Source organism: Papio anubis, chromosome 16 (assembly GCF_008728515.1).
Source record: "Papio anubis isolate 15944 chromosome 16, Panubis1.0, whole genome shotgun sequence".
In the NCBI taxonomy this organism is placed as follows: domain Eukaryota; kingdom Metazoa; phylum Chordata; class Mammalia; order Primates; family Cercopithecidae; genus Papio; species Papio anubis.
Window position 1 is genome coordinate 22269189 of NC_044991.1, and position 27827 is coordinate 22297015.

The following is a 27827-nucleotide window of genomic DNA, read 5'->3' on the forward strand; positions in this document are numbered from 1 at the left end:
GGAAAACAGGTACCTGGATCTCATCCATAACTGTATACAGCAACTGTTATACCCTGGCTTCCAGAACTTGAGCCATCACTGTTGGAGCTGGATATAGGATACCCCATGAGATCCTCTGGTACTGATGACCCTGAAACTGGATGTTGCTGTGGCTACTTCCAGAGCAGTTTCTCTCTGCCACTATTCCTCGTGTCACTTGCTTTACATTCGATGTTCTGGTAAAGAACTGGGGCTAGGTATTGTGTCTTCATCCTAACTCAGATGGTAGGGGAAAGTAATTATCTGAACTTTTTGGTGGCTGTCATGAGATACTCTTTATATTCCACCATGACTCAGATAATGGGGAAGTTCCCTGAAACAGAGGATGGCAATTCTGATGCTAGGCATCTTAACAACTGTAAAAAGTACCTCCCTAACCTCCCCGCCTCATTCCCCCACAAAATGACTATGGTTATTGTCTCATGCCATGTCCATATTTCAATTCTGTGAATATAATGCACTTGCTTGCTTACGGTAAGTGCAGAGTTAAGCAACAAGTCATTAGAGGGCCTCCAGATGCACTTCAAGAATATTTTATCCCTACTGACTGTCTTTTCCCATGATCTGTTTTCTCCTCGAAGATTAAGATCCACTTTCCCTATATCTCTTTCACCATAGTCAGAGAAATATAGCCTTTTTTTTTTTTTTTTTGAGATGGAATCTCACTCTGTTGCCCAAGCTGGAGTGCAGTGGCACAATCTCAGCTCACTGCAACCTCTGCCTCCCACATTCAAGCGATTCTCCTGCCTCAGCCTCCTGAGTAGCTGGGACTACAGGCGCCCGCTACCACGCACACCCGGCTTATTTTTTGTATTTTTAGAAGAGACGGGGTTTCACAATGTTAGCCAGGATGGTCTCGATCTCCTGACCTCGTGATCTGCCTGCCTTGGCCTTCCAAAGTGCTGGGATTACAGGCATGAGCCACTGCACCTGGCCAACCTCTTCTGGATAAAAACACACAAGTCCATAAGCCCCCACTTCAAGCATCTTTCTTTAATGAAGTGTACATATTTAAAACACACACACACACACACACACACACACACACACACACACACACACAGAGTCACTACCACTGAATACTCAGGGTTTCTTTGGGAAAGTTAATAAATCCAAAGCTGTATATTCTGGCCCAAATATGTGACCACTGAATCTATTCCAGATAAGTTTTAATTAAGTATGACATACTGAAATTTCCCCCAATTAATTATATAATAGCAAAATTACACATGCACTATAGCTGTGGCTATCTGGTAGAGAAAAGGTTGTAGCCAACCTTATAATCCATTAACCTGATTTATATAAGAAAATTTATACCATAGTCATAGCATTGTTATGATGAAGACTAACTGCTTGCCAAAGAGATAACAAGTAAGTATGGTAAATCCTCACAACATTGTTGATAGGTTCTTGGAAACTGTTACTTTAAGTGAACTAATGTATAATGAAACCAATTTTTTTTTCTCATTAACATTATAAAAATGATGTTGAATAAAAGACGTTATTTGAGACCTGCTGTATGTTGTTCTCCTTAAAGTTGCAGTTCCAAGAACCTATCTATGACATTAAGTAAAGACTTACTATATTTTCAGGCTAACACCTGTGTTCTTTCATAAGCATCATTGGAAAATGATTGAATGCTGGACATTTTCATTGAGTCCTGGATTTTGTTGTTTTCCTTGAAAGAATGTTGCACTTTTCAAGGTTGGTTTGTAAGCTTTGTTAGAGTGAGTTAAGAGTACACTTTAGGCCGGGCGCGGTGGCTCAAGCCTGTAATCCCAGCACTTTGGGAGGCCGAGACGGGCGGATCACGAGGTCAGGAGATCGAGACCATCCTGGCTAACACGGTGAAACCCCGTCTTTATTAAAAAGATACAAAAACCTAGCCGGGCGAGGTGGCGGGCGCCTGTAGTCCCAGCTACTCGGGAGGCTGAGGCAGGAGAATGGCGTAAACCCGGGAGGCGGAGCTTGCAGTGAGCTGAGATCCGGCCACTGCACTCCAGCCTGGGCCACAGAGCGAGACTCCGTCTCAGAAAAAAGAAGAAAAAAAAAAACAAAAAGAGTACACTTTAGTCTGGGCTAGTTTACCCCTTCTGTGAAGACATGACCTTCCTGAGGTCTCTGCTGAATGTCCCAGGTATTCAATGATATCCCATGACTCTGTCTGGTTGACACTTGGAAGTCCTACAGTCCTGATGAGCTCTGGCATTTGTTCAGCTTATGGCTTCCACTTTGCCTTGTAGAGTTTCACCATATTTTGGCAACTTAGTGTTCAGCCAAAACTTAAGAGGACTCCTGTGCTGATTTCTGGAGCTCCATGTCTGCGTAGCCCCCTCCAATTCTGTACTCTGAATGTTCTAGCTACTTTGTCCTCCTTAAACACTGATCTCTGTTTTCTCAACTCAGCAAGATACTTGTGCTCTGTTTGGGATCCCTTTTCTGCCCTGTAGTCTGGAAAGTGCCTCCAGGCTGAAAGTCAGAGTGATCATAAGGCTCATGTCATTCGTTTTGCTTGTCTTAAGGTTCATAGTACTCTGCTGCCTATGGTCTGAAACATTTGGAAAGCAGTATTTTTCCTTTATGTTATCCAGTTTTTTAGTTATGTTAGGAGAGTAAGCCTAGTCCCAGTTGCAGTGTCGTGCAAAGAAACAAGTCCCATTAGAAAAATGATTATACCACTGAAACACGTGAGCATTATTTCTAGTACTTTGCAGTCCTTATAATTTGTAGAAAGTCCATGGTGTGATGGTGAAGGAGGAAAAAAGTTCAGAGTTAGTGTAGTAAAACAACAAGTAGAGTAACAATACTAAACATATAGGATTATCATATGTATAGGATACATTGTGTGTGTGCTTGTGTGTGGATAATTACATATATAATTTAATCTCAAAAATCATAGGTAGGTGCTATTATTATCTCCATGTACAGAATTAGAAATTGAGGTACAGAAAAATGAAGTAACAAAAGAGCACACAGCTAGTAAGTTGTGGATCTAGGGTTTGAACCAGGCAGCATTGGCCAAATAAAAATTGCTGCCTCAGGAAACTGGTTAAGTCTCGCATTCCATCTGAGCAGTGAAGTCAGTTGTGTTTAGAAGTATGGTATTGCCCAAGACTCAATTTTATGATCTCTCTTTTTCTCTCCTTTTAAAATTCTTCTTGCTCCAAACTTCATCACTGGAAGAATTTTTTTAAGCCGTAGGCTTTATATATATATATAAAATCATCATGTCAGTGAGCCCCCATCTCTTTATAGCTCTACCTATTTATCAATACCCATATCAATATCTACATCTATATATATCCTTAGCTGTAGATCATACCTCCATCTACTTACTTCACATCCCTGTGCCTCTAAGTACCTTAGATCCTACAGGTCTTAAACAGAATTTAGTATCCAATTTTTTTTTTTCTGTGATCTATACTTCGGTTAGTGGAGTGTCTCTTTTTCTAACTGATGGTGAAACATTTGGGGACCACCTTTAAATCCTTCTTGGTTCCTTTCATGAAACATGCTCTTAGGATGTGTTTGACTTGTGAAATGTTTCTCAGAAAGGTCCTTTTTCTGTTTCTGCTGCCCTAATTCAAGGCCTCTTCATTCCTTATTGGTCTGTTGCAACAGAAACTTATTTGGCCTTCCTGTCTTTATTGTTTTCCTATTTTTTCTGTCCTCCACAATACTTGCAGAATTATCAGCATAAAACTCAAATAGATTTGTCAGTACCTTAATTAAAATCTTGTTCTGGCTTATCATTGTATTCTAAGTCACAAGTTAAAAGCAAGGCTTTGGATCTGACTTGAATTTCCTTTCTTCTACTTTCTGGCCATGATACGTTGGGAATTTGCTTAATTCTTTAGCCTTAGCTTCCTCTCCTATAAAATGGGCATAATAATAGTTCCTCTACATAAGAGTGTTAGGAAGATGTTATTTCAATGAAATAAAAAATGTTAAAATATTTCAATGCTTGGCACATACTCAATAAATGGTAGCTATTATTGTATTGTTAAGAGAATAGCATTCACAGCCTTCCAAAGGTCATTACAGCTTGGCCTGCATATAGATTTCAGATCTATTAGATGCTTGCTAATGTAGCTCACACTTTTATACCTCCATGATTTGGCTCATGCTGTGTTCCCTGCTTGTTGAGAGAACACTGTGCCACCTCTCCTGTGAAACCTTTCTCAGTTACTACACTCAGACGTAATTACTCTTTAGGGCTTCCTTAGACTTAATGACAGAATATGCCACTAGTTATTCCCATTCTTTTAGCACGTAGCTTGGGCTAAGAGTTGGGCTCTTAAGAGTCAGATAAATAGCAAGATTAGTCAGTTTAGCTGCTATTGTTATTATTATTTTTATTAGTTGTGTTACTGTCTTCTCTTTTGACCTCCACCAGACTCCTTCCTCCTCAAAGGCAAAATCATCTGGTTCATTTTTCTTTTCTCACAGTGTCTACAACACTGCCTTGTACCTAACAAGTACTCAGTAAATGTGTTGAATTTAAGGGGTGGAACTTCAGCCTGTCTGGCGCTGCCTGATCGTGGAACGAAGTGAGATGGGTAAGGTCAGAGGTGATCTGCTTTGAATGTTGTGGAGTGATCTGTAGCAGTTTTCTGCTGGGGGAATGGGAGCATGGTCCTGCATCACCTGGGCTGTGTGGCAGAATTCTTCCTGCAACAAGTTATTTTAATTTCTTTTCTAGCAAAGTGAGGCCTTGAGATTCTCAGATTACCCAACTGTGTGAAATGTCACCAATGAGGCAACATTTTTTTGGTGTCAAATACACTTCTACCTTTGTTCCTTTATTTTCCTAACACCTCCTTAGATACTTGAACATAATTTAGAGGTCTGTAGGAAAATTTTTGAACAAAAGTTTGAACAAAATTTGTACGTTAATTTTTGAACAAATTTTGAATTGGTTCAAAATTTGAACAAATTTTTCAAATTTCTACTCCTAAAACACAATAAATGTAAATAAGTACGAGGCTAGCCTTTTCAGGCATTTACCCTTTGATCAATGTCAGATACATCACTCCTTAGGAAATCTTGAAGAAATTTACAATGGAAAAAGATGTGTTTTCTTCATTTTGTCTTTCTTGCTTTTGTTCAGATTTGAATAGGCAAGTGGTTATTGAGTAAAATACTATTTTAATAGACTGTTCTACAGTATTTGCATTTAGAGAAGTGATCTGCAAAGTGCTATGTTAAAAAATGAAGGAGACATAAAAATATCTACAGACCTGGGAAAATGTATAATTACTGTTTGATGGTGGATCTTTGAAACAATAATGTTAAATTTTAACATTCTGAACTATGCTGGCTTGGTAGCTCCATATAAATCATTCCTATTGAAAAAATATATTGATACAATAGTAATTCTGTAAATATTTCAGGTGTAAATACAGGTGCAATTTGGATTAAGGGGAAGAAAGAAAGAAGAAAAAATAAGGTAATTTAAGATGGTGTGGGTATTTAAAGACTTTAGGTGATAGTCCTTTGTCGAGTGGTACCTATTAAACAAAAGCCAAAATACTCACCAGACAGCAGGGAAAGAAGTGCTATACAGATCACAAGTAAGCAACCCAAAGGAAATACACCTAAAAAATTGAAAACCAGTTTAAAGCCTTGTATCACTTTGAAGTTTTCGATTATTTCTACAGAAACATAAATATATTTTCTCCTTTCTTGATACAGTTTACTGTCCTCAGATTCTGTATTCCCACCCCCAGTTTAAATAACTTTTTATTAAGCCCAGCAACATCTGAGCCTAAGACTGAGCCTTCAGTCTACATACCATGTGTGGTATGCATATGGATTCACCGATGTGTTCAGAAAAATCACCCCAACAGATTAGGAACTACTGGATCTCTTAATTTATGTATGAGAAACTGAAGCCTTGAGTGATTTAAATCAACAGTCACAAATTAGGACTTACAGATGGAATTTAGCCCTATAGGAATGTTTTGTTTGGCCTGTTAGGATGCTTTAGAATTTTTGACCAAACAGTTAAAAATTAGGAAATTTTTAGCTTCTCATGAAAATTTAGAGGATCTGATATTGCTGCACTGATATTTCTAAACGATATCAATTGAGTTGCTTAGCAGTGCCCCTTTTAACATGATTCGTGTGTCTTTAGGTTTACAATCCTCACAATTCCCTTTTTTTTAACCTGTCTCTGTTTCACTTATTTATGTTACTTGCCTTCCCTTTTTGAAAACTTTTGTTATATAGCAAGTCAGAAGTAGAGTAAAGAAAGTAGAGACTTCTCTCTTAACTCTTAAAGCAATTGTAGCCCCATCACCCAGGCAGTGGTTTATAAGCAAGAGCCCTGGATTCTGGCTCTTCTGTTGCCATTGACTGGCTCTGTGGCATTGCACAGGTTACTTAGGTCCTCTGAACTTCAGTTTTGTTTTCTGTCAAATGGTCATAATAAGCATTTTAATCAGGCACAGAGTTGTCAGAAAAAACAGCTCCATAAAATCATAATTAATATTTTATTATATATTAGATTGCTTAAAAATACAGTTTCAACTATACCCTTTTCCTACTGTTTATAGCTTCAGTGCTCTGCATCTTACAGGATAAAGTCCAAATTTCTTTGCCTTATCTGTTAGTGTGTTTTTGCGTTGCTATACAGGACTGTTTATTGCTATAAATTACCCAAGACTGGGTAATTTATAAAGAGAAGAGGTTTAATTGGCTTATGGTTCTGCAGGCTATACAGGAAGCATGGCACTAACATCTGCTTCTGGTGAGGGCCTCAGGAAGTTTACAGTCATGGCCCAAGGTAAAAGGGGAGCTGGTGCATTACATGGCAAGAGCGGGAACAAGATGCGGGGCTAGTGGGGTGCTACACTGTTTTAAACAACCAGATCTCAAGTTAACTCCGAATGAGGACAGCACCAAATCCATTCATGAGGGATCCAGCTCCATGACCCAAACCTCCCACCAGGCCCCACATCCAACATTGGGGATTATATTTCAACATGAGATTTGGAGGGGATAAACATTCAAACTACATCGTCTTAGAGTCAGCGTTCCCAGCCATTTGGTTCCAACATTCCTTGCCAAAGTATCTTTATATGGAATGGAATGGAATTTATTCACTATTCCTTTTCCATCCTCCCACCCTCATACCCCGTTCATTCTTTTGCCTTAAAAATATTGAGTACGTCTTCTGTTCCAGGCACTGTTCTAGACACTAGGGATTACAAAGTTGAACAAGACAAAGTCCCTGCCTCTAACATCCCCATACTTGTATTTTAGATAATGAGTCGGTATTTTTATTTTGTATTTTGAACACATCTTAAACATGTCTGCCTCCGTTGCTCACACTATTCTCTTCATTTTCTCTTTTCTATTTCTTTTATTGTTTTATTCAACAAATATTGGCTGATTGCCTGCTGGGTGTCAGACACTGTTCACTGGGTGTTGGTATTATAACAGAGTCAAGTCCCTGCTCCCTTGGAATTTATGTTCTTGTGGTGTGAATGAACATTTTAGAAATACGTGTGTGTCCGCATGTTCTCACTCATAGGTGGGAACTGAACAATGAGATCACTTGGACTCAGGAAGAGGAACATCACACACCGGGGCCTATCATGGGGAGGGGGGAGGGGGGAGGGATTGCATTGGGAGTTATACCTGATGTAAATGACGAGTTGATGGGTGCAGCAGACCAACATGGCACAAGTATACATATGTAACAAACCTGCATGTTATGCACATGTACCCTACAACTTAAAGTATAATAATAATAAATAAATTAAAAAAAAAAAAAAAAGAGTAAATATAAAAAAAAAAAAAAAAAAAATATATGTGTGTGTGTGTGTGTGTGTGTGTGTGTGTGTGTGTGTGTATAGATATATATATCATCAGGGCTATGAAGGAAAATGTAACAGGGTAAGTAGGGTAGAAAGAAACAGCATGAGAGTCATAGTGTGTATTAGGTGAGATTGTGAGAGATAGCCTTTCTATATGATATCTGAATAGACTCCTGAAGGGACTTAGGGAGGCAGCCAAGAGGGCATCTGGAGGAAGAGTAATCCAGGCAGAGAGCGGAAGTGTATGGTTGGCATGTTCAGGGGACAGTGAGAGGGCAGTATGGTAGGTGCTGAGTAAGGGAATAGGAAAAGGGTAAAAGGTGAGCTCAGAAAGGTGGAGGGGTCCAGATCCTGAAGGGCATTACAGTCCATGGTAAGCACCTTGGCTTTTGGCTCCAGACTAAGTTGTGTCTCCTCTGAATTTTTACTTCAAGTTTCTTCATGAGGTCTTCCTTGACCATCCCAGTTTTTGATGATTTATCCTTGGTAATTCCTGGAGAACCTGAAATTATTGACCACATAACTCATTTGTTGCTCAACTGAGTAAACAGTGAGTGCCTGGTTGTCTTCTTATAGGTTTTTGGTTGTGTCCTAACTTCTTTGTAACTTTCTCTAGCATAAGGACTGAGTCTTATACCTTTGTATCCTACATGATGCTTTGCAAATAGTTGGTACTTAATGTATGTTTTGTGAGGCTCTGGCTTCAGATGTCAGCAGTAGGAATTTGCGATGTCTAAGAAAAAAGAGAGAGGACCTGGTGATAGACTACACATAAGGAATGATGTTTAGGTTTTAGTTTGTGATCCTGGAATAATAATGATGTTGTAGATAGAGAAAGGAAAGTTGGGAAGAGAAGCTGATTTTGGAGTAGATTGATGAATTTAGTTTAGAATTTATTGATCTTTCTATGCTAGTAGCATATCCAAGTAAAGTTGTCCAGAATGATGTTGATATGTCAAATATATACAGAGTACTGGAGTTATTTGTGACTGCCACCTGCAGTTATGTAATCTTCTCAAGAGCAGGGACAACATCTTACTCATATTTCTAGTACTTGGAACAGGGACTGGCAGTGAAATAATAGGTGCTTAAGTCAGTGGTACTTAGTAAGTTTATTGAGATGAGAAGTTGGCATGTAGCTATGATGCATGTCCTAGAAAAGACATAAGCTCTGGTAGGGTCATTGTGGGTCTGAATTCTAGCCCCATTATGCTCTACGTGTGTGGTCTTGATTGAGTAAATGAGCACTCTGAATCTCAGTGTCTGGAAAATGGAACTATAAGACCTTCCTGGCCGGGCGCGGTGGCTCAAGCCTGTAATCCCAGCACTTTGGGAGGCCGAGACGGGCGGATCACGAGGTCAGGAGATCGAGACCATCCTGGCTGACACGGTGAAACCCCGTCTCTACTAAAAAATACAGAAAACTAGCCGGGCGAGGTGGCGGGCGCCTGTAGTCCCAGCTACTCCGGAGGCTGAGGCAGGAGAATGGCGTGAACCCGGGAGGTGGAGCTTGCAGTGAGCTGAGATCCGGCCACTGCACTCCAGCCTGGGCGGCAGAGCGAGACTCCGTCTCAAAAAAAAAAAAAGAAAAAAAAAAAAAGACCTTCCTTGCAGGGCTGTGAGATAATGAATGTAGGTATAGGTTCTAGCATAGATTAGTGGCTCAATAAATAGTACCTGTTCATTCAGCTAAAATTGTTAATATTATTATTATAAAGATAATGCCCTCTATTGAATTTCAGATTCTCACGCGTAGAAAAGAACTCAAAAGCAGTCCCTTTGAGTTAACTAATTGTTTTGGGTGTTTTAATGGCTTACTTATACTGATATAGCTAGTGATCAATCTGCATATAATCTCCCACATTAGCCAATCCTGGGAATGCATACAGAAGTCTGAGGGTAATAAGTTAAACATTATTGGACCATTGGTACATCAGTTACTATTATTGTGCATATTAGTTGGTATTCTAGTAGTTTACCTGTTATATTCCCAACTATCAGAACAGCTTTATGGTGGTTTAGGAGTTGGTAGACATGTTGGATGGTAAATAATAGAATTATATAATATTTTTATATTTGTAGATGTATCTCCTTAAATAGGATGGAATAATTTCACAGAAGATGAATGAAACTCAATCCCCATAGAAATATTTTTTATAGTAATGAAATTAGTGCTAAATTTAGAGAACAAATGGAATCTATTAAAGTTCATTGGGGGTAAAATTCTTGATTAAAATATTTTATTCTGTCAGACACTTCAAATCTTTTTTCTTCAAATCAGAAATTAAGATTTTGGCCTAGAGTACTTTCCTTTTCCTTTTTTTCCCTCTAGATATAGCTGCCTTACAAGTCTAAGTATGTCTTTTGAAATGATTTCCTGACCACGTAGGTGTTTTTGGCTTTGATTCTTTAGGAGCCGTTGGGTGCCTCTGAAACTGCATGCTTTACTTTTTATATTGGAGCAGATGTCGTGGCACTAAGACCCAGAAACCGTTTGCTCTGTGTGGCTGGAGCTGGGCTGGCTGTGCTCGCACTGAAGGGAAGGAAGTCATTAGTGCAGACTGAGCTGTGGAGTTGGGTTCTTGCAGGATTTCCTTCCAGCCTTTCCCCACTAAGGTTCTTGGGAATTAAAAAAAAAAAAAAAATCTAAACACACAAACCAAGTTTTCCTATTTACAGTGTTCAGGGAAGGTAGGCATTTCGAGAAGGGCAGATCCTTTTCCCAAGTTATCCAAGAAGGAAGCGAAAACAGCGTAAAGAAGCTCTGATTACAGATCTTTGGAATTTTCTTTGCTAAATTTTACAAACGAGAAATACACCCAGAATTGTGGGAATTGCTCCAGGCTGCGCGTGAGGGTTTGATTGCTTGTCTAATCTTTTCTGAGAAGAGGAGAATTCGCCAAAAGGGGTTTGGATGGCAGAAGCCCGGCTGGGATTCTGTAGCAGCTCGCGTTCTCGGTCTCTTCTCTGAGGGAGGGTCTCTGCAGTCAGCTCGGAGACCCCCTGCCGCAGGCTCCTTTTGCAGACACCGGCCGGGAAAATGCCCCGCTCTGGCAGGAGTACGCCGGTGGCTGCTGGGACTTCCTAGCCTGGTGGGAAGTGTGTTCGTGGTTTGGGGATACTTTTCATTGAACTGAAGGCGAAAAGACTGGACTCTCCTGGGGCTTTTCCCATTGCAGTGAATATGGGAAAGAATTAGGGGGTGGGAGGGAGGCAGCATGACTTGCAGTCGTCGCTGCCCTGCATCTGCCCCCAGCCCCCAGCCAACATCTTGATGTTCCACGTATCGGCTTTACAAATATGATGAAATGGCAGCCCCGGAAGAAGGTAAGTGTCCTGGAGAGCGGACGGGGCCCCAAAGCCTAACCCGGGGAAGGGTGACACGGGGCGGTTGCCTTCAGGTCTTTCCACACCTTCCGTAGTTCGCTGGGCCAGCTGGTCCAAACAGCCCTGGTCCCTTTAGGACTTGCATCAGTCCTTTAGGGACGAGTTACCAAGTCTGGTCTGCATCCGCTGCCCTCTAAGTTTTTCCTTCGTGATATGCGTGGACCCCCAGGGGTGACAGCTCAGAAACACCCGTTTGCTTTAGAAGTCCTGTGCAGACAGTGACACGATTAGCTTTGCGGGAGCCAGCCAAGAGCTGCTAGGTGTTGCCCCATGGCGGGGCGTGGGGCGGGAGTGGATTTGAGGCTGCACCCCGACACAGGCCCCGCAGGTGGTGTTATAACACCTATTTCCCCAAGGGGTTAAAAGGCTCGGAGCCGCTGGCAGCTGTTTCCCCAGGGCCCCGCTGGGGGGCGAGCAGCCCCAGCACACCAGCCCAGCAGCTGGTTCCGGGGCAGCGGGCCGAGGGGCCTCCTGCCTGAGCGCCTGGGGCTGGCCATAGCCGGGCCTTCAGCCTGCGGGGCTCCTGAGGCCTCGTGGGCCCGTGCGAGTGCCTGCGCTGGCCATTGTGCACGGGCGTGTGTCTGTGCGTGTCAGCGTGCACCAGCGTGTGTGAATCGATCATGGGGAAAAGGGGGAGGGGGCACTTTGCTTTTTGTGAGATTATTTCCTAATATGGCTCCTTTGTTGAGAACTCAAGAAAAAAAAAATCCAGCAGTTCTATCAAAATAAATTGCTATTGGTCCCAGAAATAACGTTTCTAAATGTGGGACTGGTCCCTACCCTAGGACGTCGAGGGAGAAAGACAGCTTTCTTCAAGTTGTTGGCTGCTGTACATTTGGCTAGGGCTCCCTTTTGCTAACTTGTCTGACTGCCCCTAACTGTTAGGTGAACCCAGTTGTTCACTGCATAACAGGACTTTTTTTTTTTTTTAAAACTTCAAATACCTCATTTGGCCGTGGGTTTTATTGACATTCTTCTGAAGGAAAACATAGCAAACTGAATGTGCTGTGGTCCTCCCCAGCCTTGACGTGTCTCTGTTAGCAGCTGCCTGGTTTTTACTTGAACGAGCTAAACTGACTCTTTTCTTTGTGGCATGACGTGTGATACCGTGTTTTATATCAGAACTGAAATAGAAATCGTGTGAGGTGCATGAGAAGATATTGTGCATTTGTTTTATTGCTGGAGAATCTAACAAACCCTGCCTCAGCATAGCCTGGTGAATTGAAAGGTTTTCTTTGATATCTAATTGATGGGATTTTGTCCTCTGACCCTGTCTTTTCTACCTCATCCTGAAGTCAAGAATCTTTCATATATTATAATAGTTCTCATCATAGAGCTTCTTTCAGTTAGATTGATTTCATTTACTTTGGTTGAGAGACCCATATATTTCCCACCCCCACCTCCAACCCCAATACAGACAGAATGAGGAAAACTCATAGAAGAAACCATATAATTAAGCAATTTAAACAGATGCTGCGTATTCCTAAAGTCCCCCATTTCTTCTATATTTGTAAATTGCATGTTTATGAGTAGTTTTAAGATGTCTGCAAACTGTACATTCATAAACGTCTGCTTTTTCTATTTTACCCAATATGCAGTAACTCATGTGGTTATGTCTGTGGAAACCCCTCTGGGTACTGGTATTGCTTGAACCACGGAAGTATTATTCTTGGCAGTCAGGTGGATTTCTGGACTCTGGAAGATTCTGTTTCAAGTGTTAGGATTCACTCTGCAGTATTTACTCACTCCGTGATGCTTAAATTGCTATACCAGAAGGTTATATTTTTTCACTGTATTAATAATCTCATATCATCATGTTGTAAAGATCCAGATACAATTCTTCAGAGTTCATAGAAGATTAAAAAATAAGCTGAGCCATCAAATACTATATGATTCTTTGGTGGTAGCTTGAAAACAATTCTTGCTTCTTCTACATTGGAAATGGGAGCTCCCTTGGAAGAGATTAGATATCCTACTCTGGTAGGGCATCGGTAAGTCTTCACAAAGATTAGGTTTATTTTCTTACTCTTGCCAGAATACTCACATGATCAGATCATTGCCATGGTTTCTGGCTGGGTCTGCTAACACATTTATAGTGGTACAGTCACATGCCATGTGTTTTACCAAACGGTTTCTTAAAAACCATTTACCCTACAGATGAAAAGTGATACTGCATTGGTGTGATTTTAACAAAGCTAGGAAGATCATCCAAAGAGTGCTGCCCCAAGCAGCGTTTGTGGTGCTTGCTATCATGGTGTCCTGTCAGTCACTACTAGTTTTGGCTTTTCTAAATTCTAGGCTCATTGTAAGAGAATGATTATAGGTTCTAGATATCTTTGTTTCTAACCGAGCATGCAGCTGGGGTATATGATTGAAGGGGAGCTCTCTCCTCTCTTTTCTCTGCTTACTTGCTGGATTAATCTAAATACTAAAACAAGCTTTTTAAAGATGTGAGTCTGTAATATTCAGTTAGGGTTTGCAACCTTTTCACAAAGAAACTGTCAGAACAAAAGTAATCATGTTCTGCCCCCAGTATCAATGAGGACCTTAGGTCCCAGTCTTCTAGAGCACAGTAGGTCTCCCACCAAGAGCCATGTAATTGCCCTAAAAAGCAAGATTCACAAGTGTATACTTACATGTCCAAATTCATTCCATTGTATAAATTAAATGTGTATAGCTGGCCAGGCATGGTGGCTCATGCCTGTAAGCCCAGTACTTTCGGAGGCTGAGCAGGCGGATCACCTGAGGTCAGGAGTTCGAGACTAGCCTGGCCAACATGGTGAAACCCCATCTCTACCAAACATACAAAAAATTAGCCAGGTGTAGTGACGGCGCCTGTAATCCCAGCTACTGAGAAGGCTGAGACAGGAGAATCGCTTGAATCTGGGAGGCGGAGGTTGCAGTGAGCCAAGATCATGCCATTGCAATCCAGCCTGGGCAACAAGAATGAAACTCTGTCTTAAAAAAAAGAAGTGTACAGCTTTTTCTATGTCAATCATGCCTCAAAAAAGTGGTTTAAAATAGAGCAAGATTCTGGGCAGTTAACCCAATGTTGTCATGCTAAGAATGGCATTTAATACCATACAGATAAACAGCTATAATTTTAAAAGCGCTTGTTCTTTGCTAGTCATCTTTAATAGGCCTAAATGTGTTCATTTAATTCTTATCCAATGAGGTGATAGGTGTTATAATTTGCATTTTACAGATAAGCAAACTGAGGTTTAGAGGGGTAAAGTGACTTACCCAGTCAACATAGCATGGTAGGGTCACAGCTAGGATTGGACCAGGCCTTATTTACTTCAAAACATGTGTTATTTACCATTATACTTGGGAATTTTTCTGACCAGGGATTTTTATCCAAGAAAGATAAAGCTGAGATGATCCCAATAAATGAAAGTTAAGCACAGCTTTGCTCCCTCACTTCTAGATACTAGCACCAAGTTGCTCTTCTTCCCGCTCCCCTTTCCTCTTGAGAAAAACAAAACATAGTGATTTTACCTACCTCTGAATTCTTGGAGCATTTAGAGTCTGTGCCTCTGTAAGTGGATTGTCTTTTATTGGTTGTAATCTTTTGGTCTCCTTGTGCATATATCTCTATTTGTGTATATATCTTGCCTCCTTATTACACTTAACTGCTTGAGTTCAGGAACCATAATTTACAATTCCTTTTTTGGTGCCAAGGATAATATATACTTATTTGATATAAAAGTAAATCAGAACTATTTTTAAAACCTGTACTTTTAGGCTTTCTTATATTTCAGTTGATTCATAGGTGCAGACTGTAGTGGATTGTTAAAGAAAACCAGAATATTTTGTCACTCATTTCTAATCTTTTGTAGATAATAGTAGGGAGGGGGAAATCACACTTTCGGCAAAATCTCAGTGGAAGTCATGGTTAAAACATAGTACCAGGCTCTGTCAACCAGGTACCCCATCCAGTGTCATGATTGCTTTATTCATATAACCTTATTGGCCTGGAAAAATATACTTTCCCCTGTTTTTACCTTTAGTCAAGAGACTATATTATGCATAACATTATTTTTATCTTATATTTGCCGAAATGATAGTAATTAAAATGCTCATCTCCTAGGAACACGTTTGTTTATAATTCTGAAGCTATTTCTGCTCTTTAAAATCCAAGGATTAGTATCAGATAACACTGTGTAAATAAGACTGCAGTCAAAACCTTCAGGAAAGCTGCTGCTGATTGGATTTCTTCATTGCTTATCTAATGTTATTTTACTGTTCACACATAATAAAAGACCATTAATAGGAATATGTCACATAAACTACATTAATTATGTCATTTGAGAGTCATATGATATATTTATCTTGTTATACTTGTCACATTAATAAAATGTGAATCTGGCTTCTCAAATGATTTCTCTGATGGAGTTTCATTTAAAAGCCTTGTTTGGAAGCTCATTTGTGAGGATTATGTCCTGTAGATTTGTGTCTTAGAATAGCTTATTACTTTTACAAAAGAATGTATTTCAAGTCCCTACGCTTTCTCTATGATGAAGTAGTTTGTTTCTGTATTATAAGGCTAAGTCTTAAATTTTAATATGCCTATACTAAATTACTTAGTTACTTGCCAGAATGCTGTGCTAGTTGGTATTATTATCTTATTCATTTTGGGCCACAGTTTATTTAATAGTATAAAATCAGACTTTAAAAATAAGTATTGTGGACAAAAGTAGTCTTATTCTATTATTCTTATTCTATTCTACTTAGAATAAGTAATACTTATTCTAAGACTAAGAGAAGTCTTAGAAATTTCATTATAGTAGTCTCTCTTCAAATCCATTCTATACACCATTGCCAGATCAATGCAACCAAGAGACCCAGGTTTTGGTTCGGGCGGATCTCTTGACCCTTGGCCTTGGGGGAGTCACTTAAATCTTTCACATTTGACTCCCCACTGTTATAGTTAGTGCCTCATTATATCACTTGCTGGATTTATTGCAAATGTCATCCTAATGAATTTTCTTTTTCTAGCTTCCTTTTCCCCCTCTAATCCTTCCAAGTAATTGTTTAGAAAACACACGTCCAGCCTAGGGAACATGGCAAAACCTCATCTCTACCAAAAAAACAAAAACTAGCCAGGTGCACTGGTGACACCTATAGTCTCAGCTACATGGGAGGCTGAGGTGGGAGAATTGATTGAACCCAGTAGGTTGAGGCTGCAGTGAGCTGTGATAATGCCGTTACATTCCAGCCTGAGTGACAGAGCAATACCCTGTCTCAAACAAAACAAAAAAGCAAACTCCCAAACAACAACAACAAAAATGCACGTCTGTTCATATTACTCACCTTCTTAAAGCCCTACCCTGTTTCTTCCTTGTCTAGTAAATGTTCTTCAAAGTGGTATAAGCATACACTGGGCTGGGTTGAGAGGTGATGGTTGCAGGAAAATGACTGCATATGGGAAAATCTGAGAACTTATGTTTTTATGTATTTTTATATTCTAAAAGAATAAGAGCTGGGTGCAATGGCTCATGTCTGTACTCTCAGCACTTTGGGAGGCTGAGGCAGGCAGATCACTTGAGGCTAGGAGTTTGAGACCAGCCTGGCCAGCGTACTGAAACCCCCCTCTACTAAAAACACAAAAATTAGCCGGGAATAGTGGTGCATGCTTGTTATCCCAGCAACTCAGCTGGCTGAGGCACGAGAATCGCTTGAACCCAGGAGGCAGAGGTTTCAGTGAGCTGAGGTCATGCCCCTGCACTCCAGCCTGGGTGACAGAGCGAGACTCTGTCTCAAAAAGAAAAAAAATATAAAAGAATAAGAAAAAAAATAAGCTTTACTGATCTTCTGATATGGTTTGCCACTTGAGCTTTCATTTGCTGAAAGGTCAAAGGGATTCTTAGTGGTGCCCACTCATTGTTGAAGTCATTTGTTCACTTTCAGTATGTTGTGGCATATTGTAGTTTACATCAGAAGATATCCACCTTAAACAATTAATTTTATTCAAAAGAAGAAGATGAAAAAGAAGACTGTGGTATAGGTTTTAGCATGATGGAGAGGATGGACTCTGAAGCTAGACTGCCTGGACTTGAATTCTAACCCAGCCTCTTAGCAGCTGTGTAATCAAGTTACTTAACCTCTCTGTACTTCAGAGATCTCAGCCGTTTAATGTGAATGGCACCTAGCTCTTAGTGTGACTCTGTGGTTATAATGTAAAATGCTTACAAGAGTTCTTTGCATATAAAAAGTACTTAATATGTTTTTCCTCGTAGTATGATAATACTCTATGGTCTAGCTGGACACAGCTCACTAAGTTTCTTTCCCCTTTCTAGAGTGCCTTCTCCTCATGTTCTTAACTTGCCTTCCTTTTGTTACTGGTTATACTTTAAGAACTAACTCAGCCTTCTCCTCCTTAGTGAATCCTTCTACAAGCAGTTCTTTTATTGCCAGGCATAGATGGCCATACCCTCCTTTGACTATACTTTTATAGACCACAGTTGTAGCCCTGTACTGAAGCTGTCAGTATGTCTGTCTCTATCAGTTTAAAGTTTTGAGGGCATAGGCACAGAGGAGGAGCTGAATGAATGAATGTGTAAATGATGAATGTATTTATGGGATGAGATGCACAGTGATCTTCAGTCAGTTGGCAAGATCCTCTGATTGGCCAGTTATTAGAAATGCTAAGCATGCAAATTTGTGTCTATCGATTTATCACCCTCTCAGAAATGCAATATTGAATATAAGTGAGGGTGACTTATTCATTAGTAATGAGGGTGACTCATTAAAGGGATAATCTTAAGTATGCACCCATTAAAATTAAAGTCACAGTTATGAGGTCATGGTTTGTAACATTGTGCATGTACTAAATGCCACTGAATTTAACACTTTAAATGGTTAATTCTGTGTTATGTGAACTTCCTTTCAATTAAGAGCAGGGGGAGGGGATGGGAAAGTTACAGTTATTTGTGACACAACTCACAACTGATCACGTGGTATCAGCACAGGCGTGCCATGGTTGTAAACCACCAGACTAAATCTTTATTCCTTTTAATCCTAAATATTTTTGATTCTGTAAAATTGGTAGGGAATGATCATCTATAGAAAACTGCTTCCAGGAACATTTGAGAAGCTGGGAGTAGTTGATAGACTTGACAAGAAGTGAAGGAAGTCAGTGATGAAGAAATCTGAGTTGGCACCTTTACTGTACAGGAGCTAGCCAGTAAACATTGCCAGTGTGAGAGGCTACAGAGTTTAATTGGCCCAACTTCAAGAAAGGGTGCCAGCAGCCACCTTCATTTTGCTAGTCAGTCACAGTGATGACATGCTGTGGAAAACCTGAAATCCTGGCTGGCCCTGTCAGCTTCAGCTTCTACAGTGAATTCATTATATCATTAATAACAACGTATGTCTCAGCTTTAAGACTTTGCTTTTATTGATGTGCTAAAACCATGTCATTTTACTGAAAGCTATAAGAATTATATAATTTAACTGACATTTTCAGGATTTATAGGAAACCTTTGTCCTGAACTTTCTTGTTAGTCCACCCTTTTTAGGTTCTTCTAGCTAAGAGGAGTTCTCACATTCTCACATGATGGAATCCTTTAACTGTATTCCCTTTTCAGCACATTTTGCCATTTAGAGTATTCTGTTAGGGTGTTCTGTCATTGTTATTTTGAGTATTCTGTCCTTTTTGCATTCATTTTAAGAAAATACATAAAATTATGTTCTTTGACTTATACCTTCTGTATAACAAACAGCATTTTTAGAGAAGTTTCGTGAAATAAGCTTGATGGCACTTGTCAAAGCTGCATATAAGCTTTTTTACTGGTAGATATCTCTCAATTTGAACTATTAAAGAATGAAATTTATCTATCTTATATCTGGTTAGTAAGCCAATGGTCATTCATGAATGCACCCATATTTCCAGCACCATTTACTTTGTGAGAGGTAATATTTTAGATTTACATCATATTGGGTGGCTGAGACTTGTAGAAGTACAGATGCTGAGGCAAGCCTGAGTTATGGAGCAGTTGACATTTGGAATAGGGGCCTGGTGGAGTTGGGAGGCGGGAGGTCTTTGTGGGAACTGATTGTTTGGACACACACTCTTCCAAACACTCGACATATATAGGCTTGAACCTTTAAAGATAGTAGAAGGGAGAAGGTAAGGATGAAATCCAGAAGTATTAGATATTTTGGGAGCTCTGTTTATGAAGTAGAGATTTTCAGGCATAAGTAAGATTGTTGTTTTGTTTTTGAAAAGAAAATGTCACAGTGAGTGATGGTGGATACCTGATCATTTTGGTAGACTTTGAGTCTTTACTGCTTAATAATTAGTTTTTTTTTTTTTTCCCCAACAGAGGGTAGAATGGAGAGTAGAGATAGGGTTTCACCTTGTTGGCTAGGCTGATCTCGAACTCTTGACCTCGAGTGATCCGCCTGTCTTGGCCTCCCAAAGTGCTGGGGTTATAGGCATGAGCCACCACTGTGCCATACCTGGCCATTTTTTTAGGTGAAGTTTTCTAAAATATATTACATGTTTTCTGCCTTCTTAAACAGAAGGTACTAAGCATGATTTAACTTTCTTCTGATTACTCAGTATTATTATCACAAGCATGAATTATTCTACTGCTCTAACACAGTAAATCTTTAGGAGCTTTTAAGGAATGTAGAATTATTTATTTCTATACTAAATGATCCCAGATTGATGTTTTATTTCTTTTAAAATAATTTTATGTCTTCTTTGTATGGTTTTTATTTTTCTTTCTATATTGCTGAAAGTAATGCTGTTGTCATGTAAATTCATCAACTATCTACATATTAAACTAAGAAACCTCAAAAAGCTTGACATTTGTTCTCCCTTTATACTTTCTGGTTTTAGGCTATGTTTTAAATAGTTGAGGTAGTTAAATAAGTGACCTTTTGATAAGTAAGATAATATTTATTGTGGTGCTGATGACCAAGAATTAGATATATTTGAGGATCCTTGTCAGAAACTGAAAACATTTTGAATGATTGGCTAAAAGCCACTATAGGTTCCCCTTTTCTGATTTTTGCTTTGGTGTATCTGACTTGCCTTTTTTCCCTCCAATAACTTATTCAAACAAACACACACAATACAAAACCATGGTGGAAGGAACTAGTATTAGAGGTTTATGTGAAGGGTAGAATTACATATCCTGGAGAGCATATGCAATTGCTTTTAAGAAGAAATGACCAAGGAACCCATGCGATTAATACATAATTAATATTTATTTAAATATTAATTAGTTCTATATTAATTAACTAAAATGCTATTTTTAGTGACACAAATATTATTTATTTTAGAGAATCCTTCTTGTTTAAGCCTAGGCTTTTGCTAGATAGTATTTATAATACTTAGACTAAAACATTTTTAAGAGGAAAAGAACCGTAAGGAGCATTTGATTTTGCAGACTAGTAAGCAGAGTAGCAGAAAGGTAAACTGGTTCCCTTGGATATCCCTTCTGAATAGCTATTCAGAAGCTGGCTCTTGACCTGGGTACTTTAATGGGGAGGGCTGTATCCACTGGGCTTCTCTGCTTCTGCTTCTTTAGGAGTTTGCAATCTAGGGTTGGGTTTGTTTATAAGAAAAGATTCCATCTCCAGAGAAAAAATAAATAAATAAAAGACAAGACAGTTTTATAGATAGTATATTTTGAAGATACTGAGAAGTTTATTTGCTTTCAGATATATTTTCTATAACTTATTTCTCTAAAATTCCTTTGTGCTGAGGCCTTAAAAATTCATAGTAAAATGCAAATTTGATAGTAACATTTGTGTGCTCTTTGTTATCTTTGCTGGCCAGTCATCCAGCAAGATGTTGAGAAACAGGATCCATATAACCACTTGATGTAGCTGGTAGGGAGGATTCATGAAACATCAAGACCATAGTGACTATGCGAACTATTTTGATAGGCCCACTTTGGTGGGGACCCTGGGTAGTCAAGAAACAACATTAAGGGGTCTGTGTTTTTGGGGGACAGGAGAAGAAGATAGTTGAGAATGGAGATAGAGGATGTTGACCACAAACTTCACATACTTTATAATTTCAAGGGAGTATTAGCTCTAGGTTACTGTAGATGATGCAAAGGACCAAGAGAAGGGAAGAAAAATTAATGATTATTATCAATAAAGGTAGAATAACTTAAGTGAAAAGTAAACAGTTTGTCAGTTTACACAAATACAAAATAGATTTCATTGATAAGTAAATCATAACTGCATATGCTTGTCATTTTTCTAATTATTTCTGATGCTAGCTGTGGTTCTCAAGAAATTTTAATGAACTATATAAATGCTGTCCTATTCATAGTATTCATGAAACAAGCAATTTAGAAGAACTGGGCTATTATAGAACCAATATTTCCAGTAAATAACTGTAAATGTGGGCAAATTGTGCTAATTTGCGTAAAACTTGGTGACTTTATTTTTTGGGGTGAATCTGTAATATATCTTTGCATTGTCTCATACGAATTAAGAATGAATGAGAATGTAAAATTCCTAAAGCTAATTTTTAAAGTATTAACAAATCAATATATTTTACTGCTGATATTTATTTTATTTTTTATTTTATTTTATTTTATTTTATTTTATTTTATTTTATTTTATTTTATTTTATTTTATTTTGAGACAGAGTCTCAGTCTGTTGCCTAGGCTGGAGTGCAGTGGCATGATCTTGGCTCACTACCGCTTCCTCCTCCTGGTTTCAAGTGATTCTCCTGCCTCAGCCTCCCAAGTAACTGGGATTACAGGTGCGTGCCACCACGCCCAGCTCATTTTTGTATTTTTAGTAGAGACAAGGTTTTACCATATTGGCCAGGCAGCTCTCGAACTCCTGACCTCAAGTGATATGCCTGCCTTGGCCTCCCAAAGTGCTGGGATTACAGGCGTGAGCCACTGTGCTCGTTGATTGAAACAAGATGAAAATATGGAGAAACTTAGTACATTTCTTTATCTTTTTGTTTAAAATGTAAGCATAACAATTCTAACTGTAAGAGATAACAGTTAAAGGAGGGATCTTAAGTTAACAGATTATTGACTATGTGTACTTACATATACAAGTAGAGTTGCTATTTATATTGACCAAATAAACTAGGTAAGATTAATAGGCACAGAGGTATAATCTTACCATGGATGAGTTTTAAACATTAATATGAAATTGTACAGTTTTTGTTAAATAAAACCAGATATTTGTTTAGAGTTTAAAATGTATATTATTCCTTAATAGACTGTGTAGCTATTTTAGAGACCGTTTCAATGACATGCTTCTAAATTAGAATAATTTTAAAAATCAAATTTATCATAAGTGATATTATTAAACATTTACTATAGCTGCAAGAGATGCAAATATGAATAAAGTGCATTTCTCAGGCTACAATCTAGAAGTGGGGATAATGCAAGTGCCCAAATACCTGAAATATAAGGTAGCATATGTTAAGTGTCACCAGAGAGGCACAAAGTTCTCTGGAAAGTGAATTAAAGGAGAGGTCACAGCTAGATTGGATGGGAGATGAAGTGTTTGGAATTGGGGGTAGGAATGAGTAGACCAAAAGAATCTTCACGGTAGAATCGTGTTTTAACTGGACTTGAAGGGTAGGCTGATTTTTACCAGACAGAGATGAAGAGGACATTCTAGGCAACAAGAAGAGGAAAGGCAAGCTCTGGGTATGTTTTTTTTTTTTTTTTTTTTTTTTTTTCTTTTACAGTGGTACGGAGTCTCAGTTTGGCTGGAGAATAGACTTCAAATGCCAGCTGAAATCCAGACGGTAATTGGCCCCAAAGATGGTGAAATTAGGTTTTTACATGCTTATTCTCCTCTTAATGCCCAATGAGTAACTGGTTTTTCTCCCATTTTCTTATTAAAAGAAAATGAAAAACTGAGTAGGCTGCAAATGATGGGATTTTATTTGGCTCTGCAAGGATTTTTATAAATACTACAGCAGCTGTTTACATGTTTTTCATGATTGCCCCATGCATATCAGAATGATTCTGCTCATTGTTTCATGCATAAGCCCACATTTGACTCAAGTTTATCTTTGAATGTTTGCCATTCTCATTTTGTTTGCACTCCTTTGGGTAATATTAGTTACCTGATGAAGGGACTCTCGTGTATTTGGAATTCCAAGCTCTTCCAACTTCAGAATGCCATGTCTTTACTACATATATTGTGTAGTACTGTTAAACAATCAGTTTGAGATCTGTAGCACAATTCACAGACCAACAATCTCTCCTGTATTTCCAAATAAAGTCTTTGAAGGGAATGATATTTGCAGAATGTGCTATAGTGGTAAATTTAGAGAGTACAAGATAATTACTTGTAATTATGGCAATTTCTGTAAGGGAAATCATCTTAATTTGTTCCCACTAAGAAATAGAATTGCTCTACTCATAGCATTTGAATCTTTTTAGGAGATTAATGCCGTGTGCCTTCATTACTTTGAATGGACATTACAGCTTTTCACTACATCTGAAATTACCCCTTAATTCATGCTTCTGTTTGAATTTCTGTTAAATGCAGTCTTCACTAAAAAAACAAAACAAAACAAAAAAAAACCAAAAAAATCATATTCCAGAGCCTTTGTTGGAGAGAACTTACACATCCATCCTAAGCAAATTGTAAAAGAATAATACATCTCACATTCTCTTGTGGGAGAATAAACCCACAAAGAAGTCATAGTCTGGATGTTGAAAAGAGTCTTTAACTCATACTTGGAGCATTCTCCTGTCATGCTCTTCTCTGAAGACTTTAAAATTTAGATGGCCTTTAGGCTGATTGGTAATTGCTGTGACTTAAAAGGAATGCTGTGTCTCTGGGCATTTTTGTGAAGACAGAATTCTGTCTCCTTTTTAAGTATTCAGTTATACCATCTGGGAAAGGTAAGCTGTGTGTAGGTTAAAACAGAGAGAAATTGAAGTGGGGAGAATGGGTTTACAGTATAATATAATTAATTGGAAAGAATATTGAAAAAGAAATGATGGACATATGTCTAGATGGCAGACAAAAGTGCTAAGTATAGAAAGTTAACTTAGGCTGTGATTGTTTGCAAAAATAAATGATTTCAGATTATCAGAGCTGCTGGGGTTTTGAAATTTCTGAGTTTTTTCAGTTAGCAGCTATTCCCATTTTATAAGAATTTCTTTTGGCTACAGTAAATCAAGGCAAGTGTCTTAGTGCTAGAATTTCTATGTACCTTGATGCCAGGTACAGTGCTCTGCATTGTGAAGATACTTTTCTGTGTTTGAGACCTGGGAGGGAGACAGGTAGCTTTGGCCATCATTTTTCAGCAATCAGAAGCCATGCTTGAGTACAGCAGCTTTTAGGTAGGATCAGGCAGAGGTAGTGAGATACAAATGCTACAAGTGATTCAAGAGCTGTTCTTTGATTTGGAAGTGTGCAGCCCCCTTCTACTAAGATCTAAATTTGTAGTCAAACTTTGATTAATTGATTGAATAATTATTTCTATATGCGTTTACTGGTGGCTTACTCTGTGCCAGGTGCTGGCTATTTATATCATAATGAGAAGGCAAATTGAGTAACACTAATGATGACTCCACTATTTCAAAATTTGGGATTCTTCAGTTTACCCTTACGAATGTTTACTGAATTTAATTTAGTAACTATAAGCTTTTTAATAATTCATGAAGTGTTAGAACTTGGGGGATGCAGAATCAGACACAATATGATTCTTATTCTCAATGAGTTTACAGTCTAGACAGGAAATCAGAATAGAAAATGAATTATTGCAATACAGTACAATAACAATGGTACCACAGATAGGGTGGTATGGGAACATTGAAAAGCAGGAGAAAGGAGGAGGAAATGATAAGAGCTAAGCATTGAACTATATGTAGAAGTTGTCTAGGTTAATAACCACTTTGTATTTTCATAGTATAGACTTATTTATCCCTTCATTTTTACTAGAGTGATTTCAAAAGTAAAGGGATTTGCCATTCCAAATTCATATATATTTTCATAGTATTATATTGTTGTCCATATTTTGATTTTCTCTGAAATACTTCTGCAAGATAAATGGGCATTTCCTACATATTCACCTCTTATTAGTTTTCACAGTTGGATTGTTAATAAAATGAGTGCTACCTCTATTTTTTTGTCTTATGGTATGATGTTGTTCTTTCTTTGTAATACTTTTAATATTTAAACCTTTTGAGTATTATACCCATATTAATTTGTTTTTTCTTGATTTTTTAAATTGAGGAAGGCAGTTCTTAAAGTATATTCCACATGATTTACTGAGGAAGAAAAAATTCCATGGTTAGAAAAGTTTAGAAGAGGTGTACATATTGTCTCCCACTTAGAGATTCGTTTGGCACATTGTGAGGGTTCTGAGAAGTCTTACAATTTAAAAAGTAAGGTAGGAGGGGAGGAGAAGAGAGACTTCTTTGCTTTTATTTGACTAAATATTTTCCTAATATGACTTCTTTTTTTTTTTGATAACATAAAAATTTGTATTTGGGGAATTGCTTTCTTAACATATCTTTGTTTTGGGATTAGATATAAGAATTTATACACGTAATCAATATGGAAATATTCTTTTCCTCTTTTTTTGAGACAGAGTTTCACTCTTGTCACACAGGCTGGAGTGCAGTGGGCGATCTCTGCTCACTGGAAACTCTGTCTCCTGGGTTCAGCGATCCTTCTGCCTCAGCCTCCCGAGTAGCTGGGATTACAGGTGCTCGCCACCACGCCCAGTTAATTTTTTGTATGTTTAGTAGAGACGGGGTTTCTCCATGTTGTGCAGGTTGGTGTCAAACTGACCTCAGGTGATCCACCTGCCTCGGCCTCCCAAAGTGCTGGGATTACAGGCGTGAGCCACCGCGCTCAGCCTCTTTTCCTCTTATAGTTGAAATTAGTTGGAAAGAAACAAAGGAGGCAAGAGAAGTAAATAAAATGAAAAGACTATAGGAATAGAAAGATGTAAGAGAAAAATATTGATAGCAGCACAAAGGTAAAAAGAAAATATATCTTGTAAAATTATAAAATGTTATTAAAATGTGACATAGTAAAATCCATTTATCAGGTTTCTGAATTTAGTATTTCCCCAGAGACATGAAAATATTATTAAGTGCCAAAGTATTTTTCTCACATTTAATTTTTTACAGTGCTTAGAACATTACTGTTTTTCCTGAAAAATGTTATCTGTAGGTTTCACTTTATTATTAAAGGACTAAAATTTTTAACAATGTAAAGTTAGATAAGAGGGCATAGTTCTCTTGGTGAATTTCACAATTGGTAAAGCATTTTTCCTTCCTTACTGTTGAAGGGCAGATAAGTTTGAGGTGGTATGAAAAGAATCTCTTGAGTGAGATGCTGCCTGTGACAGTGTGAACTGTAGTAGAACATCTCTAGGTATTGAATGAAAGTATGGATTTTTGCTTGGTTACATTTTTTAATGGGGTACTATTATTCTTTTGGACCTCTAATGGGGAAAAATAGGCCGTTTCTGAACTTGATTAGAGGGAAGGTCAAGGAATGTCGTTGAGTCTCCAGCCCTTGTCTTGCCAAGTAGCTTAGATAAGAAGAGGAATACTGAGGGGAAACAGCATGATCTAAGTCTTGTCAAAATAGACTAGTTAGCTCTTACATGGTGGATCACCGAGTGGTTCCCGTATGCTAGTGCAGCCTTAGGAACTAGGAAGTAAGAAACTTGGGAAGCTGTACACATAGATCTCTTGGGGTTAGAATGTAGCTATTTTAGGAATTTAGAATGGTCTGATCCAACTCCTGGAGCAAACCAACTAGCTATATAAAGATAGATTCAGAAAATGGACTATGTAAGCCTGACTTTGTGTGTGTTTAAATATTCTGTTTAGTTTTGTTAACCTTGGCATTTTAAGTCTTTTTGAAAATGTTACCAGCTGTACTGAAGACAACCAAAGGAAAGTTTTGTTGTTGTCTTCCACCCCTACTAGGTTGGGTCATTCACTGAACAAATATTTACCAAGTGCCTTTTGAATTTTCTTTCTTTTTTTTCTTTTTGATTTGGAGTCTCACTCTGTCACCCAAGCTGGAGTGCAGTGGTACGATCTCAGCTCACTGCAACTTTGGCCTCCTGGATTCAAGTGATTCTCCTGCCTCAGCCTCCTGAATAGCTGGGACTACAGGGCACGCACCACCATGCCTGACTAATTTTTGTATTTTTAGTAGAGATGAGGTTTCACCATGTTGGCCAGACTGGTCTTGAACTCCTGACCTCAAGTGATCCATCTCCCTCAACCTCCCAGGGTGCTGGGGTTAAGGGCGTGAGCCACTGCGCTCAGCCAAAATTTTGTTGAGGGAAGCTAGCTGCTAGTGAGATGATGGCAGCCACCATCAAAGTAAATGGACCTCAGGGGAGAGCAAGACTGAGGAGATATTGTTGGGCCCTCTTGTAGTGCAGAAAAGCTGCCCTTACTCTGTCCCCAAAGTCCCTCATTCCATCACAACTTGCCCAAGTTGAACTCATTTTTCAAGGCCTTGCCCAAGCCTCTTCATGGTGAGGTTCTCCTAGATTCACCAAGTTGGAATTAATCCCTTCTTTAACTGCACTCTTTTTACCTTCATTAGAGCAATTATTGCAGTTTGATCACTTGATC

At 38.7% G+C, this 27827-nt stretch overlaps 1 protein-coding gene across 4 annotated transcripts in view; it reads left to right on the forward strand.

Annotated features, from left to right (window-relative positions):
* TTC28 (tetratricopeptide repeat domain 28) overlaps positions 1–27827 on the forward strand; it is a 719970-nt gene that overhangs the window by 227474 nt on the left and 464669 nt on the right. Inside the window, exon 1 of one of the 4 annotated variants that reach the window (XM_017945193.3) lies at positions 9415–11189. The exons of the other annotated variants lie outside the window; for them this stretch is intronic. Within the exon in view, the coding sequence (XP_017800682.1) occupies positions 11163–11189 (27 nt within the window). The 5' untranslated portion in view covers positions 9415–11162. Of the gene's footprint in view, positions 1–9414; positions 11190–27827 lie in introns of those variants that run through there. 4 annotated transcript variants of the gene reach the window in all.